Source organism: Arabidopsis thaliana, chromosome 5, assembly GCF_000001735.4.
Source record: "Arabidopsis thaliana chromosome 5, partial sequence".
NCBI lineage: Eukaryota > Viridiplantae > Streptophyta > Magnoliopsida > Brassicales > Brassicaceae > Arabidopsis > Arabidopsis thaliana.
Window position 1 is genome coordinate 11,615,106 of NC_003076.8, and position 19,677 is coordinate 11,634,782.

The 19,677-nt window shown below is 37.0% G+C and overlaps 2 protein-coding genes and 2 pseudogenes across 5 annotated transcripts; 1 reads left to right on the forward strand and 3 right to left on the reverse strand.

The window, feature by feature from the left end:
- The first annotated feature begins 144 nt into the window (after positions 1-144).
- GolS10 (Nucleotide-diphospho-sugar transferases superfamily protein) lies at positions 145-2,065 on the forward strand. Of its 2 annotated transcripts, none has more exons than NM_001344088.1 (4): positions 145-572; positions 943-1,266; positions 1,378-1,489; positions 1,591-2,065. In NM_001344088.1, exons 1-3 carry the CDS (start codon positions 240-242, stop codon positions 1,450-1,452), a joined length of 732 nt encoding a protein of 243 aa, NP_001331308.1. In that variant the 5' UTR covers positions 145-239; the 3' UTR covers positions 1,453-1,489; positions 1,591-2,065. The 2 variants fall into 2 exon arrangements, with proteins under 2 accessions (NP_001331308.1, NP_850902.1); NM_180571.2 differs by having other exon boundaries at positions 166-572; positions 1,391-1,489; positions 1,591-1,964.
- Positions 2,066-3,894: 1,829 nt separating this feature from the next.
- Positions 3,895-6,193, reverse strand: RPS1 (ribosomal protein S1). Its single transcript, NM_180572.2, has 7 exons — positions 5,816-6,193; positions 5,403-5,678; positions 5,248-5,328; positions 4,857-5,138; positions 4,684-4,794; positions 4,518-4,604; positions 3,895-4,267 (listed from the first exon to the last, which is right to left on the reverse strand). The coding sequence occupies exons 1-7, from the start codon at positions 6,116-6,118 to the stop codon at positions 4,157-4,159; spliced, it is 1,251 nt and encodes a 416-aa protein (NP_850903.1). The 5' UTR covers positions 6,119-6,193; the 3' UTR covers positions 3,895-4,156.
- An 850-nt stretch (positions 6,194-7,043) lies between these two features.
- Positions 7,044-15,191, reverse strand: AT5G29646 (annotated as a pseudogene; the record flags this gene model as incomplete). Its single annotated transcript has 1 exon — positions 7,044-15,191.
- Positions 15,192-16,405: 1,214 nt separating this feature from the next.
- Positions 16,406-19,351, reverse strand: AT5G29708 (annotated as a pseudogene; the record flags this gene model as incomplete). The annotated part of the gene is made up of 1 exon: positions 16,406-19,351.
- Between the last annotated feature and the right edge of the window lie 326 nt (positions 19,352-19,677).

Here is a 19,677-nt window from a genome sequence, read left to right on the forward strand (position 1 = left end):
CTAGATTTAATATCTTTATCCGATTCTAAATCTTGGCAAACAAGAATCGGGTCAATCACAATCAAAAAACGTTTTCCATAAGAAAATCCCCTAAGATATTCAAAATCAAAACCATAATTAATTCAACTTCCTCTTTCTCTCCTTTATATAATATCACCATCGACATATCTTATAACCGCAACCAAAAAAAAAGTTCTTATCTTTTAAAACTTATCTAAAGAGACTAAGCTTCTTTTGAGATGGCACCAACGGAGATGAACATCGAAAGAAAGGTAGAGGCTGACGTGGCGGTGATTCCTAATGATGGAAAAAGGGCTTACGTCACTTTCCTAGCTGGTAACCAAGACTATTGGATGGGTGTGGTTGGTTTAGCCAAGGGACTTCGTAAGGTGAAAGCAGCTTATCCTCTTGTTGTGGCTATGCTCCCAGACGTACCGAAAGAACACCGTCAAATCTTGGTGGCTCAAGGATGTATCATCCGGGAGATTGAACCGGTTTATCCGCCGGAAAACCAAGCTGGTTATGCTATGGCTTATTACGTTATCAACTACTCCAAGCTTCGAATTTGGGAGGTAGGATCTTACTTACATGCATATATCCGTATATCACTGTATCGGTTTTCTTTGTCAACTATCGTTTATTGCATGTAAACACGTACCCACAAATTACTTTGAGTGACACGTGGATTTGAATGTTTGTGAATTTTTTAACAGAAACAAATAATAACGCTTATCATTTTATCTAACAAATAAATTGTCATGTGCCGTATACTAATCAAGATTTATATATAGTCACAAATCTATAATAATAACGCTTATTATTATTCTCAGAAGTTGTTTTAATTTAGTAAATAACATTTCAAGAACATATGTATAAAGTTTGTCTTAAGTCTTATAGTATATATATTTTATTCTAACCATATGATTACATATATAAATGCAGTTTGTGGAATATGAGAAGATGATATATTTAGATGGAGACATACAAGTGTTTAGCAACATCGATCATCTATTTGACACTCCATCTGGCTACTTGTACGCCGTCAAAGACTGTTTTTGCGAGGGTTCTTGGTCAAAAACACCTCAATACAAGATTGGTTACTGCCAACAGTCGCCCGAAAAAGTGAGGTGGCCGATGAACAGTCTTGGTCATGTGCCGCCATTGTATTTCAACGCGGGTATGTTGGTCTTTGAACCAAATCTCCTCACTTACGAGGATCTTCTTCAAACTGTTCAAGTCACCACTCCTACTTCATTCGCCGAACAGGTCCGATCAATTAGGATTTTTTAAGACTTTTATTTTCATTATTTACATTTATTTTACAAATCTAATATTATTGTTTATCTATTTATAAGATTTTCTGAATATATACTTTAGAGATATTTACAAGCCAATCCCTTCGACGTACAACCTCGTACTAGCTATGCTTTGGCGTCATCCCGAATGCATTGACCTCGACCAAATCAATGTTGTTCATTATTGTGCTAAAGTATGTTTGTTTTTAATCTCTTAATAGGACTCTTGATATGTAATATAATAGATCATGTTACTAATTAATGTTGGTCATGTTAATTTTGAATCATTTTCTAGGGCTCAAAACCTTGGAGATTCACTGGAGAAGAGGAGCATATGGACCGAGAAGATATTAAAATGTTGGTGAAAAAATGGTGGGACATTTATGAAGACACGAGTTTAGACTACAAGACATTTGTTGAGAACGAGTCGAAGCTGAATCCGATCGTTGCAGCCTTGGCCTCTAAAGAATCAGGTTGTGATGGTCTTACTAGCCTCGCTCCTTCCGCCGCAAAATCAAATCCCTAACATGCATGGAAGCTATCTTTTATCGCTTTCTTTTTAATGCAAGGTTTTAGCTATATCTATAATTTTCTTATAATTATATATAGCAAACTTCTTTTATGTTTGTGAGATAAGAGTGGTTGGTCTTGTGTTTTTTCAAGACTTTTATTTCCATGACAACCTCGGCTACCCTTAATTTGCTTTTGTATCCCCCTCTCTTTTTAATAAGTAATCAATAATAAGAATGATAATGCTATTATGGCTTTAATCGCCTTCTCTTTCATTTTTTTTTAAACAACCTAATAGATTATTTCAAATATTTGTGTACATCAATTTTGAAAACTATTGGATTAGTAGAATGGTACTACCTACCTTTTTACATCAACTAGTTGTAGTTGATATCAGTAGTTTGGTTTTAACATCTATTAGTAATATTTGTTAATTTAACCAAGGATTACTAAAATCCGAAAATATATCACTACTGATACTATGAAAGTACTATCGATCCCAAAATATCAATCGATAATCGATGTACAGTTACTGAGTGTTTGACTTGTTTGTTGTTAAATGGCATATAATCAAATAACCTTTCCTGGTATGATATTATATAGTAATTAGCGACTAATCCCATTAAATATCTCTTTATATCTGATATGGATCAAATGACTAATCCATCAAATAAATTGATTTATACGAGATAAATTGTTGCTACCTATGCTTAATGGCCTTTCTTAAAGAATGCAAATTTTATTTAGCAAAAAAAAAGAATGCAAATTTTAGTATCGAAGAATAAATGAAAAAAAAAAACCATCTAAGGAATTCTATATAAAACATTTCAATTTGTATTATTTCGAAATGCCATAAATTTCTATTATCCAATTTGATCTTATATGGAAAATATATCTCATAGTATTACAAAACATAATTGTAACTAGAAGAAACCTCGCTTAAATTTTTGGATAATAAGCTATATTATACTCCTTCTGTTCTTTATTAATTCATTTCTTAGAAAAAAAAATTGTTTCAAAAAGATTATTTTTTTTAGTTTTTCTATGCACTATTTATTAATTATTATTGATGAATTTTAAATTTTAAGACAAATAATTAAATATCATTGGCTTAAAATTATAGAAAAATATAAATCACAAAAATAATATATTTATAATCAGTTTTAATATGTTTTGTGTTTTTCTAGAAAATCAATGAAATAAAATAGAGAGAAGAAATGGTTTGCATTAAAATATTTTCTTTGATGATTTTCATACCAAGTTGAAAAGGTAAATTTAACTTATAAAATAATAAAAAAAGCTTGACTTGTTTCTTATAACGTATAAAATATAGATAGAGAGTTGTAATGCAGATCTATCAGTTTGGGCTTGTCGAAAAACTATGAGCTTTGGTGAGATTCAGACAAATGAGTTTGATCATGTTGCATATCATTAGCCAATGAGAAGAGACCATCAATCAAATTTGTGAGATACGATAACCTTGTGCGAGAATGAAGGAATCCTCGCAGGTCTGTTTAGAGCAATCCTAACGCAAGATACACTCACATAGAAACCTCCATCTGAATTTCCAGTTCCGAATCACCACCACCAAGAACAACTTCATTCTTCAAAATATCAAAATTATTGAAAACGGTACGAAATCTGATTTGGTGCTTTACATTTATCCCTTGCTTAAGATATTTAATCACACCATCTTCCAAAACGTTACGTGGATTCTTAATCAGCCAGAACCCTACAAAAACGAATAATTTCTTAGTCTAACCATTTCCTCGTCTCCAAGATACTTTAATCAAATCAAGTCTTTGGACATTTGAAATATTTCAGTACCTATTTGATCCTCCATATACTCAATGAGTCTGAAGATATCCATACCCAACACCACCCTCATAGTCCTATCACGTTCCCTGGTGATTTTAAAACTAGTGTCGAAATCCTTGAATAGAACTAAACAAGCCATTTGGTAAACCTACCCATCTAATTCCTGCTTCTTTAGACAATATGTTACAGTTTCTTCTTACTTCTCCAGCTTCAATCACACTCAAAATAGGGTAGACCCAATCACATTTGCTAACAACAGCCGCTAAACAAACTTTGTCAAGACACCTGTTCTGCCGTAAAGGTTATGGATAAATTCTTATTAAAAATTTAACAATATCTTTTTTTTTAAGACCGTGTGCTCTGTTTGGTCTTGGGCAAAGCCTTTCTTTGGTTTCTTGACATTGTAACAGAACATATCGATTACAAAAGACAAAGTACACATGATAAAATGTCTTGTAGGAAGTAAACTACATATTCAATTAAGCTCAAGGAGGTGTTTTTGTGTATGAAAAAATACACTAAAGCTTTAGAATCTAAATATCAACTGCAGAAGGAATGTCGTCGACCGTTAGATCTACGCCATCATCTGGTAACTCAGATCCGAGTGGTCCTAGTATCCCGTCAGAACTCAGCGTCAGTCCACTCTGTTCAAACACACAACAACATGAGCTTATTATCCTCCACCAATTACAACCTTCTATGGTTATGGTTAAACAAACCAACATACCGAAAACAACAACATAATTCTCAAAATCCAAATTAACTCATTTGTGATGATCAATGTAAAAGGAAAAAATCTTAGATGGTTACTAAACATGTACACTTTTGGAACTTGATTGCAATAAGAAATCAATAAGCATGGATAAACGAGATCAGGCAAGTGGAGAATGATACCTCAGGTTGGAAGCGAAGCATGTCTGCACGAGCCATGGCTTCTGCTTGCGCAATTCTCTGTCTGAATGTCTGAGCCATCTCCTCAGCCTTGAGACAGCAGAAAGTAGCAAATGATTGAGACATAAAAGAAAATAGGGAAAGTTTTTTTGAATGGAAATAGAGTTACCTTCTCGAACACAAGTTTTGGGTTACGAATCATATCACCAGGTGTTGGCTCCAGCTTCTTTGTGGAGAGACTTACTCTTCCTCTGTCACGGTCGTGACTCAATATCATAACCTGTACATTAAAAGTTAGGGACTGTTGTTTTAACATCTGAAATTAAACGTTTAAGAGTATACCTTCAAAGTGTCACCAGGCTGAAGAACAGTTGCGATATCTGAGACACGGTCATGACTTATCTGACTGACATGAAGAAGCCCATTGATTCCACCAATGTCAATGAAGGCACCATAAGGTTTCAAGCTCTGAACAACTCCGAGGACCACAGATCCAATTCCAAGCTGAGCTTGGCTATCTGCTACAGCTTTACGGTTGCTGAGGACAAGCTTTGTTTGTTCCTCATCAACCTCCACAAACTTAAGAGGTATTTCTTTTTCAAGAAGCTCTTCAGCTGCTGCTTTCTGACAAAAATGTAGAAGAAAACACATTTCATATATATCAGGTTGTGTTTCGTCTTAAAATCAACTAACAAAACCTTGAAATATTCACAGTTCTGAGGCAACTACTAACCGATGATATCTGCGAAAAGGGCACAAATCCACGAAGACCTTCCACAAGAGCAACCAATCCACCTTTGTTAGCACCAATAACCTACACATAACAATCAAATTCCTGAAACTATAACCACAGAAACCACAATAGTAGCAAACAAGTTTCAAACATACCTTAGCCTTGACAATAACATCCTCAGCCTGAAGCTGCCTGCAACGTTCCCAAGCAAGTTCGTATTGAATATTCCTTAAGCTCAATAGCAAACTGTCATCACTTTCATTTTCACCAATGATGACAAACTCTTCCACCATACCAGGTACAATACCAGCTTCTTCCACATGCTTAATTCTATGAATACACGCTTGTTCTACCGACAAGTAAGCCGATGACTTTGCAGAAATGTCAACTAATGCACCATTTGCATCAGTCTTGAACACTGTTCCTTTTACCTAAAACAACATCATTAACCACAAATGATACACAATTTCTACAGAACCACCATTGTCATGTAATAAAACTCATATCTTTAGAACTATATTTCAAATTCCCCAAAGAATCTGAAGTAGGTAAAAGAGAATAGACAAACCCTAGTGCCGATTTCGGAATTGAAGTCGTATTGTTCAATAGCAGCAGCGAAATCGTCGACGGTGAAAGCAACACCTTCCATAGGAGAAGTTCTACATCGTTCATAAGCATCTTCGAACATCTTCTTCAGCTCAAGACGCTCCTTTGTTTGACCGCTAGACATTGCAACCGCGGCGACAATAGTCGGAGAAACAGAGGCAGATTTGTTCTGGGGAAAGTTCTTCGAAGCTCTCCTCGATAACCTAGAAGAAGAAGAGAGTGGGGAACATCTCAATCCCGAGAATTGCTGAGCCAAAGACGCCATGGTTGAGTCTCACTCACTCACACAGAGAGTTTTATCTGTTATTCTTCTATGGCTCCTGCGTTTTATCGTTGGGTTAGATAAGGCCATAAGGGAATGGTAGAGATGATGATCTGGACTGAAAACTACATGCCGTTTTTCAGTCATCTAAACAGCGTGACGTTAGAAAACAAGTACAATAAATAAATGTACTAGGTATCGATCCAAGCTGCGCAGCGCGAAAGAATATATGTATAAAAAAATTAAAAGTAACGATCACAATCATATAGTAGAGTTCGTTAAAGGTTTAAATATAAATATAAGTTTTATGAAAATATAAATAGATTATGTACGTATAAATGTTGTAAACCGATGCTCAAAACCACACGAAACTTTAACACTTTCCAACTCAATCTCTCTCAACTCTCAAGAATCAAACACTTTTTTGAATCGTGAATGAAAACAAAAAGAAAGAACAAAGACACAAAGTTGTTTACTCAGTTTAATCCATCGATGTGATGAATCTATGTCTGGGGCTGAATTCAATCCAGCAATCCACTATGAAGATTTAATGTCTTTCTCCAGAAACTCAAGAACAGAGCTCTTCAATGGAGATTACAAACGAAGAAGAAGAAAATACAGTACAAAGAGAAAGAAGCTGAGAATACAAAGTATTTATAGAACCAGACCAAAACGGCAAACCCTCTAAACCAGCTGGAGTCTTCTGATCCTTTTCTCAAACACTTAAAATCAGTCTTCTAACCCTTCAATTGATGCTTAAACCAACAATCAATCACTAACCAATACTAACCGGTCTAATCAAGTTGACATCAGACTAAACCGGAAGAATTGGATCACACCTTCACAATCTCCACCTTGATACAAGTCTTCATCAAACATAGTAGATGCCATACATGGACTTAACCTTCAGCAAACCGAGCATGAAAGCTCAGTCCCACTTGATCAACTTCAGAAACTCCAAAGCTGAAACAAACTTGTGAATTGGGATACACTTAGTCAACATATCTGGAGGATTGTTTGACGTGTGGATCTTCACCACATTTATTTCCCCTTCTTCTATGATCTCACTCATAAATGCCCGTTTACGCAACATGTGTTTAGTCCTTTCATGGAACACATTGTTCTTGGTTAGGCAAATCGCAGACTGAGAGTCACACCACACCTGAACTTTATCCTGCTTGAAACCAAGATCTTCCATTAGCCCTTTAACCCAAATAGCTTCTTTCACAGCTTCTGTTAAGGCTATAAACTCTTCTTCAGTAGTAGACAATGCAACAATTGACTGCAGACAAGATTTCCAACTAACTGTGTTGTCTCCCACAGTGAAAATATATCCACTAACAGATCTTTGTTTTTCAAGATCTCCACCATGATCTGAATCACAGTAACCCATAATATTCAAATTCTTCCCTTTGGTATACACAAGACACAACTCTTGTGAGCCCTTTATATATCTCAACAGCCATTTAACTTCTTCCCAATGCATAGACCCGGGCTTGCTCATGAACCGACTAACCAGACCTAATGCATAGGCTAAGTCAGGACGAGTACCAATCATAGAATACATAACACTTCCTACTGCACTTGCATAAGGAGTTTTCTCTGTGTTAATGCATTCTGACATATCTCTCACTGATGAGAGTTTGAAATGGGTTCCAATAGGTGTATTCGTAGCCTTACACCCACTCATATTAAACCTTTGAAGTATCTTACCTAGATACCCTGACTGAGACAAGCATAATACACCTTGTTTCATGTCTCTAGTGATTTCAATTCCTAGGATCTTACTTGCAGCACCTAGATCCTTCATTTCAAATTCCTCACTAAGTCTCTTCTTTAACTTGTTAACCTCTCACATATCTTTTGCAGCAATCAACATATCATCCACATAAAGTAACAGATACACATGATTTTCTGCACCAATCAGCTTGACATAGACACACGAATCATGAACACTTCTAACAAATCGTTCCTCAGACATGAATCTATCAAATCTCTTATTCCATTGACGAGGAGCTTGTCTAACCCGTATAGAGCACTACAAGAATATGGAGCATTTGTAGCGCCCGAAAAATGCTATTTAATTATACTATAGCGTTATTAGAAGCACTCTATCATCGTTCGTCATAATAGGTCGGAGACATATTGTAGCTTTTTTTTGTTCTGCTATCATTATTTCATTAATTACAGCGCTTTATCTGCTGCAATCTTTAATTATTTAATAGCGATTAGTTTCTGATATTAATAACTATTATACATAGCATATTTAATTTACTACATATAATTAGACAATAGCATTTAGTTAATTGCAATATTTATATATTATGATATTTTTAATTATACAATATTTCTTCAATTAATTTCAGCTCATAAATTAATTTTTAATCCCAAATTCAGAAAAAATTCATATTATTTAGATATCATAAATTCAAAATTTAGAAAGAAATTCATATTATATAAAATTTAAGATCCCAAATTACATTTTAATGTCAAAGTACTTAACAAAAAAACCAACATATGTTTACACAAACATGATTTTATCAGTAGGCCAAGCCACAATACTACCTACTGCATCGGCAATGGTTTGAATTTCAGAGTTTGGTCTCCACACAGCAGCATCTCCAATCTTTGAAACTTCTACACATACCTTGCTCGCATTTGGACCTAGGGGCATATGGTGGACTGTGTCTGAAGGGTTAGAGGCACATACTCTTCCTTCTGCAACTCTTTTGTCTTCCGTTCTTATAATCTAACATGATGCATTTCTTTTTGGCAGATTTGCTGGTGCTAGCAGTACTGTGGCTTAAGCTCTACAAGATTCAAAAATAATACCAAGCATTCAGGCAGAAATAATACCAAGCATTCAAGCAGAAATAATACTTGATTTTATAGGCTGTAAGTTAAAGTGCAGAAATTTACTGATGCTGGTCTTTTATCTGCTGATGGTGGTAATGGTCTTTTTCTGCTGATGCTGTTTCATACTGTGGAGGAGATGAATTCACATATTGTATACTATGAAGTGGCCATGCAATGTTCTCATTTAGTACATCTCCCATCACAAACTTTCCTGGACTTGGTCTCCACAAATATGCGTCTTTGTTAAACACTTTCTCAACCTTAACAATTCCAGTAGAAGGACCAAGAGGCATATTGTTCACAAGTTCTAGTCGGTCTGTTGAACACAACTGACCCTCACCAACCACAGACCAACCATATTCCAATCAATTATGATGATTTTAACGGCTGATGAATCTTTAGCCTAAGGCATGATGCATAAATAAAAAGTTACTAGAGTCAGTGTTTAGGTTCAGCTAGATAATTGACAAGTGATGAGAAAAAGACATTACCGAAGATCCTACAGTCTGATTCTCAGAAGGTGATGATACATCACTGTCTAGAATAATCTTATCGAAAGGCCAAGCAATCGTGTTCCCTAAAGCTTCACCAAGTGTGAAAACTGATGGTGTAGGCCTTCACAAAGAAGTTGTGGCGTCTGACACTGACTTCACAACAACAGACGCAGCATTACGTCCAAGTGGAATCCATCCAATCTTGTACATTTGTTCAGCAGAACAGAATTCACCTTCACCTACTACAACAACATCATCATCTGAGCACCAATCAAGTAACTGATATCGAACTCCTGCACTAACATTACTAGCCTCAGACTTAGAAACCTCTTCAACATGTTCCTGACAAAAACAATGGAATTAGTAACATATAACATTCAATTTTGCTTAATAGCACAAGTATATTCAGTTAGATAATTTACCTTTTTGGCAGCTAAGCCATTAACTACATTTTGCAAGTCCTCAAGCTTTGTCAGCAAATCAGCTTGTGTAGCTTCAAGCTTCTCCACATGTGAATCTCTAGCTAACATGAATGCTAACTTAGTTGCAATGACTCCTCTGCCCATACCTCTAAGTCTTCCAGGCTTGTCTTTACCTAATACTTGACTCACAACATCTTCTTTAAGATCGGTGAATGATGATGAGTCCATTTTACTATCAATAGATTTGATTTTTTCCTGAAACATAATGTAATGACAATAAGTACTAGCAAAACAAAAAAAGAAAGCAAGTTAATGATTGTCTTACAATCGTCTCTGCAAATTCAGGGTTGACAGGTCTCCCATCTGAGTGTGTATGACCTGCTATCCAAACCTTGCTTCTTGTCACCAATTTAGGGTTGGAACTCTTTTTTTTCTACAAAACAGATAGTGATTAGTTGATGGTAACCAATTTACACAAGCTTAATTGATTACAGAGTGGACATATACTATACCATCTCATGGACTAGGCGAATCATTCCTTTGCGGCTGGTGGTGTGTGGAATATGTGCCTTCCTCAACATCCTGTACTTGTCACTTATTTCCTTCAAAATCACCTTCCATTAAAACAAATCATCTTCTAAAGATTTATAGTTACAAAAATACACAACCTTGAAGGCAGTGGTCTTCCTGTTCTTCACCCAAGCATTCCAAGCCGTCACAGATTGTATGTTACTTGGTTTTTCAGCGAAAGCAAATCCGTCTTGCTCTTCACTGCACGCACTTTCGTTGTGAGCTTCGACTTAGAAGACCTCCACACACAACCCATCTGCTTAAAAACAGCATCCTTTTGCCAATCTTCTTTCAAATTGAACCTCCCCTACTCATTGAAAACACATAGTTAAACACAATCATGCAATGATTAAACTCAGCAAATGAGACTAATATACCTGAATCTCTTCCCAGAGTGTGTCCCTAGTCTCATCAGGTAAGTGCCTCCAGTCATGAAGCAAAACAGGTACATGCTCTCTCACAAGAGGACCAAGGAAAGATGAAAGTGTGACTGATGCTGAACCTACATGTTCACCCAGAGAAGTAAATTCAACTTCTAGCTTCTCGTCAGGTTGCTTTGCTATTTTACGCATCCTAGTTGGTCCCCGTGTCTTCCTTTTCTTGGTTGCGGATTGGTGGCTTTGAGTTGATTCAGTGGACAGAATCTCAGTTCCCTCTTCTTCAGTTCCAGCTTCTTCTGCAGCCATTTCTTCTTTAATTCCTTCTTCTTCAGGTGGTTGGTGATCTTCTTCAGCTGGTTTAGCTGGTTGGACTTCTTCATCAGCTACTTGTTCTTCTTCCTCTTCTGCAGCCAAGTCTGAACCAAGAACAGCAGCTACTTGTTCTTCTTCCTCTTCTGCAGCCAAGTCTGAACCAAGAACATCAGCTACTTGTTCAGTCTCTTCCTCCTGTTGATGATTGGCTATGGCTGCTTTTTCTGCCACAGTTTTCTTGCTTTTTCTATGTTTCTTTAATCCAAAAGTAGAGCTCAACTCTATCCCTTGCATACGCTTACTGCGGCGAGGTTGGTTCTCCTGTTGTAAAGTAGACATTCTTTACCTGAAACACACCAAACTGATCAATACTATCAAACACAAAAACTCATCCCATTAACCAACACACAAAGACTCCATTAACCAACACAGAAACTCCCATTAACCAACACGCAAAGACTCCCTACTGTCCTATTAATCAGCTACTAAGACACCTTCACAGTCATTCCTAACACAAAAACTTTCATCATCACTTGATTCATTCCCTATATCGTCATTCTCCTGAATTAATACTGATGCTGCAACAAACTCCTCTTTTGTTTCTAACTCATGATATCCTCTTGGTGGTGCCTTCATTACTACATACCAAGGCGAAGAATCGTCTTCTCTAGAGTAGTAGACATGTTTTGCTTGGGCAGCCAGAATGTATGGATCTTGAAGATAAGCAGTTTGGTTTAAATAGAGATTGACTAGAGTGAATCCGTCTTCTTCTTTGACTCCATTCCCTTTGTTAGCCCAATGACACTTGAATATAGGAACTTGGAACATGTGATAGTCCAACATGATGATCTCCTTTATCACTCCAAAGTATGACACTATATCAGCCTGCTGTCTAGTATCCTTTGCACTTGATCTACACATTGAAAATGCTTCATATGTAACCCCACTGTTTTGAGTTTTCTTCTTCATGTCGTCTGTGTGAAATCTGTGTCCATTAATGACAAACCCCTTGTATGATTGAGCAATCTGCCTTGGTCCAAAGGCCAACCATCTCGGTTGGGTTGAAGTCTCCTTTGAGTTTGTAGGTATCTATTAGCAGAAAACAAAAAATCAACTAAGTTCTTCAAAAAATCAACTAATAATCACCTTTTCCTTTACCCACTGTGAGAACTTTTCTGCATGTGTCTTCCATAAAAACGTTTCATTCTTCATACATCTGGCATCAGTAGCTTGGAGTTCTTCTAAATGCAAGCTGTGACCAGTTTTAAAACTAAGTTTAGAATACAAGTTAATGACAGTCAAATAATACTGACAGAAAATAATGCAGAATCACTTACTTAACATATGGATCCATAAAGGCCATGTTCATTAGAACATATCTATGAGCAATGTCTCGCTCTTTACTCGTAAGAGTTACTTGTGTAGCTTTCTCTAGTGGTTTGCCTTCAAGAACAAGTGAATCACTATCAATATCTTCATTGCGGTTAACGACTTCTGGAACTGATAATGAGTCTTGTAGAAATTCCAGGCAAAATGCCATACATTCTCCAGCTAAGTATCCCTCATCCATACAAGCTTCAGGCCTTGCAAAATTCTTCACAAAAGCCTTTAGAGTTTTCATGTACCTGCAAGTTAATAAGATTAGATCAATATCCAAATTTTATATAAGTAATTAACTATATAGACAAAGTTATAGACAATACCTTTCAAAGGAATACATCCATCTAAAGTGGACGGGTCCACCTAAGCGAGCCTCTCTAGCCAAATGAATTGGCAGATGAAACATGATGTCAAACAGAGATGGAGGAAAGTACCTCTCCATGTGGCACATAGTCTCAACTAATTCAGACTCTAATGAGATTAGCTTCTCAGGGTCAATAACCCGCTGACACAGCCTGTTGAAGTAGTGGCATAATCTACTTATAGCGACTCTAGGTCCTTTAGGCAGCAATCCTCTCAAAGCAACAGGTAACAAGTTCTGAAGGAGCACATGATGATCATGAGACTTCAAACCACCAATGACTGGTGGATCCACAGAAACACAGTTGGAGATATTGGTACAATATCCATCCGGCCCTCTAAACCTAGCCAGCCTTTTGCAGAATCTCTTTTTCTCATCCTTAGATAACCAAAATACCGCAGGAGGTAAGTATGTCCTCTTCCCTCTTAACTGAGTGTGCAAGTTACTACGAATTCCCATATCTTCCAAGTCTTTGCGTGCATTCAAGCCATCCTTTGATTTGGTAGATTGCATTAAAGTAGACACAATGGCGTTAGACACATTCTTCTCCACATGCATCACGTCAATGTTGTGACGGACAGGAAGGTCCTACAATACAAACAATAAGCAGTTAGAGTCAATCAAAGTTAAATTCAAGATACAATTCAAAAGGTGAGGTATTTACTTCCAATATGGTAATTCAAAAAGAATTGATCGCTTCTTCCATCTCCATTGATGTGTGTCTTCACCATATTCATCATCCTCACACAAATCTGATCTCTTTCTTTTGCCGTTTCTCTCCAAGGGTCTCCCAAAATCATTTTTGAAATCCTTTAATGATTCAAATATTTCTTCTCTAGTTTGAATTCTACTAGTTGTCCCTTCTTCTACAGTGTTGTCAAACCAGCCTCTTCTACGCCTATAAGGATGCCCTGGTCAAGGTCGTTTTCTATTGCTTAAGCACACATGTTTTCTACTGAACTTCAACCACCTAAAAGGTGTATCTTTCCCACAGACATTACAAGCTTGCTTTCCTTTCACCTTACAACCAGCCAATGTCCCTAAGGCTGGATAGTCACTGATACTCCACAACAACATAGCTCTAAGAGTGAAACTTTCCTTTAAGAATGAGTCATAAACTTGAATACCATCACTCCACAAATCCTTTAAGTCATCTATCAAGGGGGCTAGATAGACATCTATGTTATTGCTGGGTGATGTAGGTCCAGGTATCAAAAGAGTTAACATGATATTTTCTGCCTTCATACACATGGTTGGAGCCATGTTGTAGTTAACTAGTAAAACTGGCCATGTACTATACTTAGTGTTCTGAATAGAGAACGGATTCATCCCATCAGTTGAAAGTCCTAGTCTAAGGTTTCTTGGTTCAGCAGCAAACTGAGGCCATTTATCATTCACTTGAGCCCAAGCTAAAGAGTCTACTGGATGTCGCATTGTACCATCATCACTAGCATTGCTAAAATGCCACCTTAAGTCCTCAGCCATTTTCTTGGATCTAAACATTCGCTTGAATCTATCTTTGATGGGAAAATATCGAAGTACCTTAGCTGGAATCCCCTTCTTCTCTTCACCAGTGTGTTTATCCCTTTCCCATCTGGAAGCACTGCATCTAGGACAAGTATCCCTCAGCTCATACTCCTTTCTGTATAAGATGCAATCATTCGGACAAGCGTGAATGATATCATACCCAAAACCAAACATCTTTAAGAATTTTTTGATCTCATTTGTTGAAGTTCGAAGCACATTCTCTCCTGGTAAGATGTCGTGCACTAAACTCAAAAGTTGATCAAAGTAATTGTCTGACATCCCACTCTTTACTTTAATGCGGTAAAGCCCCATAATTGCATACACCTTTGTGTACTTGGGACACCCATAATATAATGGAGTTTCAACATCCTTCAACTTCTCTCTAAAGTCAGATTCTTCTTTAGTTGATGGCTCCTTACTATCATCTTCATTCTGATTCTCAGAATCAGAATGGTCTTCTCCATCAAAATAAGCTGTTCTTATCAGCTCATAAGCTCCAAATTCACTACTAGGCTCAGCTTCTAACTTATCAGCTCGTATCTCCCCATGCTTACTCCAGCATCCATTTCTCTTGTATTTATGATCCATTCCCTTAATAACCAGATGCTCCAAAACAGTATCATTTGGTTGATGACACAGATTCCGGCAATCCGTACATGGACAAAACATTTCAGAAGGATCTCCCAAACGTCTCGATGATGCGTAAACAAATGTTGTTGCTCCTTTCTCGTACTCAATGCTATTCCTTGGCAGCCATACCCAACTCTTATCCATTTTTAAAACACCAACAAGCTCCAACCCCATATATATGAATATATTTATATATATATATATATATATATATATATATATATATTAGTTAACAGAGATACAAGAACAAAGACACAAAGAGAAATTTCAAAAACAAAAATTCAATACTATCAAAGCTATATTGAATACAAGAACCACATAAACTCAAAGCTACACGTAAACTAAAAACCACAGAAATAAACTCAATTCGATACAAGTGAATCACATAAATAGTCAAGTTCAATTGGATACAAGTGAAAAGTCACAGAAATAGTCAAGTTCTAATCGATACAAGTCAATAGTCACTGTATATAGTCAAGTTCTAATCAATACAAGTGAATACAAGCTATCAAAGCTATTTGAAACTCAATTCGATACAAATGAATGCTCACTATCAAAGCTATATGAAACTCAATTCGATACATGAGAATAGTCAAGTTCAAAGCTATATGAAACTCAAAATCGATCTAAGAACCACAGAAATCGATCTAAATAACATACCTGTCAAAGAGAAGCCACTGAAATCTTTGAGAAACGCGGATAGCGAAAGCCCCACATCGAAACCCCTAAATCTGAGAAACCTGAAAATCAAACGCTAAATGTGATTAAAACCCCAAATCGAAACTCAAACCAGACAAATTTCACAATGCAAACCCTAAATCGATTACAAAAGAAACATAACCTTCTCGATTTAGAACTAGATCTGTGACTGAGAAGTTGAAGAGTACCAAGAGAGATTGAGGCGTTGAGCAAGAACACGAACAGGGACGGGAGAGAGACAGACAACTGAAGAACACGAACACGAACACGAACAGAGAAAATTGAAAGAGAGAATTCAAAGAGAGAATTGAAAGAGATGAAGAACAGTGAGATGAAGAACAGTGAGAACACGAACAATGTTTTTTTGCCTTAGAAAAAAATTTCGGGGTTAAAAGTCACCAAATATTTTATTCTCCAGCGAGCAAAAAAATTTCATTCCGCGCTACTATATCAAGTAGCGTTTTTTGTAGATTAGTGCTATCGAATAATAACCCCTAATCTAAAAATATTGACCCGCGTCATTTTATTTCCCGGGGTAAGATAGTATAGCGTTTTGAAATTACCAAACGCTATAACATTTTAGCTGGTTAGTAAATTATAGCAGAACACGGTTAACTGCTACAATATAATGCTATAAATGCTCAATATTCTTGTAGTGGAGATTTCTTTAGAAAACATACCTTGCCTTTACTCTCTGGTGATTCAAAACCTTCTGGCTGTTACATGTAAAGCTCTTCCTCTAAGTCTCCATGAAGAAACGCTCTCTTTACATCCATCTGTTCCAATTCAAGGTCAAGATTAACAACTACAGTCATAAGAAATCTTATAGAAACATGTTTCACCACAGGTGCAAAGATTTCCTGATAACCAATGCCCTCTTTCTGAGTAAAACCTCTAGCAACAAGCCTGGCTTTATATCTCTGAGCTTCTACACTTGGAATACATGGTTTCAGCTTAAACAACCATCTGCAACCAATGATCTTTTATCTCCAGGCTTATCAACTAGATTCCATGTGCCATTCTTGAGTAAAGAACTCATTTCTTCTCCCATAGCAGCATTCCACTTTTCCCAGTCTTTGTCTTAAACTGCCTCATGATAACATTGAGGCTCTTCTTCAACATTCAGATTCTCAACTGTCATCAAAGCAAAGGCAAACTGAGAGTAGTCTTTCATCTTTACAGGAGGGACAATCTGTCTTCTTGGTCTATCTCTTGCTAACTGATATCCGGTTAACCCCCTATTTACAGGTGATTGATTTTGTGTAATCAACTCAACAGGTTCTTCTTCTTCTGAATCAGTCTCATCAAGAATTTCAAGCTCAGTCACTGTAACTCCACCTTGCTTAGTGTGAGAGGGTTCTGTGACTGCAATAGGTATCACATCAGGTTCTGATGTTGGAGCTTCTAAGTTTTCTAGAACTGTTACCTCAGATTTTCCATTTAAGTCTTTGTAGACTACTTCTTCTTGAAACACAACGTTCCTACTGATCACACACTTTTCTTCTTCTAGCAACCAAACTTTATACCCTTTAGTCCATGCTGGATAGCCTAAGAAGATTCCCTTTAAGGCTCTAGGCTTGAGCTTCCCTTGATCATGATGAACGTATGCAACATAACCAAACCGTCTTAGGTGTTTATAACCTGGTTTTCTGTTCAGCCATAACACTTTTGGAATGTTATGATCAGTGGCTGAAGATGGAGAACGGTTGATGATATACACTGCAGTAGTAGCTGCTTCAGCCAAGAAGCTCTCATCTAATCCAGATTCATTTAGAAGACATCAAACCTTCTCCATAATTGTTTTGTTCATTCTTTCTGCAACACCATTTTGTTGTGGTGTGTATGCACAAGTTATGTGTCTTTCAATGCCATGTGTTTTACAGTAGGCATCAAACTTTGTGTTACAGAACTCTAACCCATTATCAGTCCTCAGGCACTTTACTATTTTGTCCACCAGATTCTCAACCAATTCCTTCCATTCACAGAATTTCTCAAAAGTTTCATCTTTAGTTCTAAGGAAGTAAATCCACACCTTTCTTGTCTTGTCATCAATGATGGATAGAAAGTATTTGTTCCCTGATAATGATGAGGATACACTGGGTGCTCCCGACAGATCAGCATGAACATAATTGAGAGCATCCACTGCTTCATGTTTACCAACATTGAAACTCAGCTTCTTGGATTTCCCCATTACACAATTTTCACAGAAATCTAGCTCCTTGATTTCTTTTCCCTGTAATAGTCCTTTTCCAGCTAAGATCTTCATGTTATTCATGCTCATGTGACCTAAACGTTTGTGCCATAATGCAGTCTTTTCTTTTGTTTCTGCAACACTGCAACTTTCAGGCACAACTGTTTCTCCATCTAGTATATACAGGCCATTCACCAAATTTCCACTTAAACCAGTCACGTTATTCCTGAAATATCTAACCTTGCCTGCTCCACCTTCATGTTGATACCCCAGCTTATCCAAAGTTCCTATGATAATGAGATTTCTTCTCACATTAGGCACATATTTCACATTGTTTAAAATCTTTATGGACCCTCCATTAGTTTTCACTCTTATGGATCCTTGTCCTTGTGACTCTACAGAATGATCATCTCCTAGTAGAATGGTAATTTATCCTTTATCCTGAAAACTGCGAAACCAATCTCTCCTTGAAGTCATGTGTGATGTACATCCTGAATCAAGTACCCACAAATCTATAACCATTTGGTCATTAACACTGAGGGCTTCAGTGAACACTAGTTTCTCTATAATCACACATGCTTCTCCTTGTCCCTCAGATTTTAACATGTCCTTCCTTTTTACAGAACCAGCAAGTGACCCTCGTATTTGAATTTGATTTGCTTCTACCTTTTCCTTGACCTCCTTTCTGGTTGTTTCTGGTTTGTGGTCTTCCTCTCTCTATGGTGTATAACACTGTCGAGGGACTTCTCTCGATTTCTTTCTGATCATCGAGTTCTCATTCTAGAGATTTCGCTGAGGATATCATATCCTGCAAAGACAATGCCTTGTTCCCATACTTCAAAGTATGCTTGAGCTGAGAGTACCTGAATGACAAACCATTCAAGAAAAGTATAGCTCGAACTTCTTCAGCTACTGTGATCTCCAAACTACTTAGTTCAGCAACAATCTTTAAGAACTCATTAACATTTTCATTGATCGTCTTGGAGTCACACATCTTAAAAGAATAGAACTTTAACTGTACATAGATTCGATTAGGGAGTGATGTTTCCATGTACAGTTTGTTCAACGTCTCCCACATCTCAGCTGCAGTCTTGCAATGATCAATCTTTCTCAAAACCGCATCACCAACGTGAGCAATTATCATATGCATTGCATTTTCAGATCTTTTCAGTTTATCAGGATCTAGTACCTCTTTCGTCTGTGATGGTTCGCTTCCATTATCACCTTCTTCAACTTTCTTTCCTTCACTTTTAGTGAGAGGTACCTTCTTCGTTAGATCAAAATCATCAACAATTCCTTTAAGCCCAGCTAAACCAAGGTGAGCTTTCATGCGAGTCTTCCATAACGAGAAGTATGAGTTCTCGTTAAAGACTTGAAACGATGCTTTCAAGTTTGTGTTTGAATTCGCGTCCATCGTTATCTTTCCCAAAGAACCTTGGGCTCTAATACCAATCTGTTGTAAACCGATGCTCAAAACCACACGAAACCTTAACACTTTCCAGCTCAATCTCTCTCAACTCTCAAGAATCGAACACTCTTTTGAATCGTGAATGAAAACAGAAAGAAAGAACAAAGACACAAAGTTGTTTACCCAGTTCAATCCATCGATGTGATGAATCTATGTCTGGTGCTGCATTCAATCCATCAATCTACTATGAAGATTTAATGTCTTTCTCCAGAAACTCAAGAACAGAGCTCTTCAATGGAGATTACAAACGAAGAAGAAGAAGATACAGTACA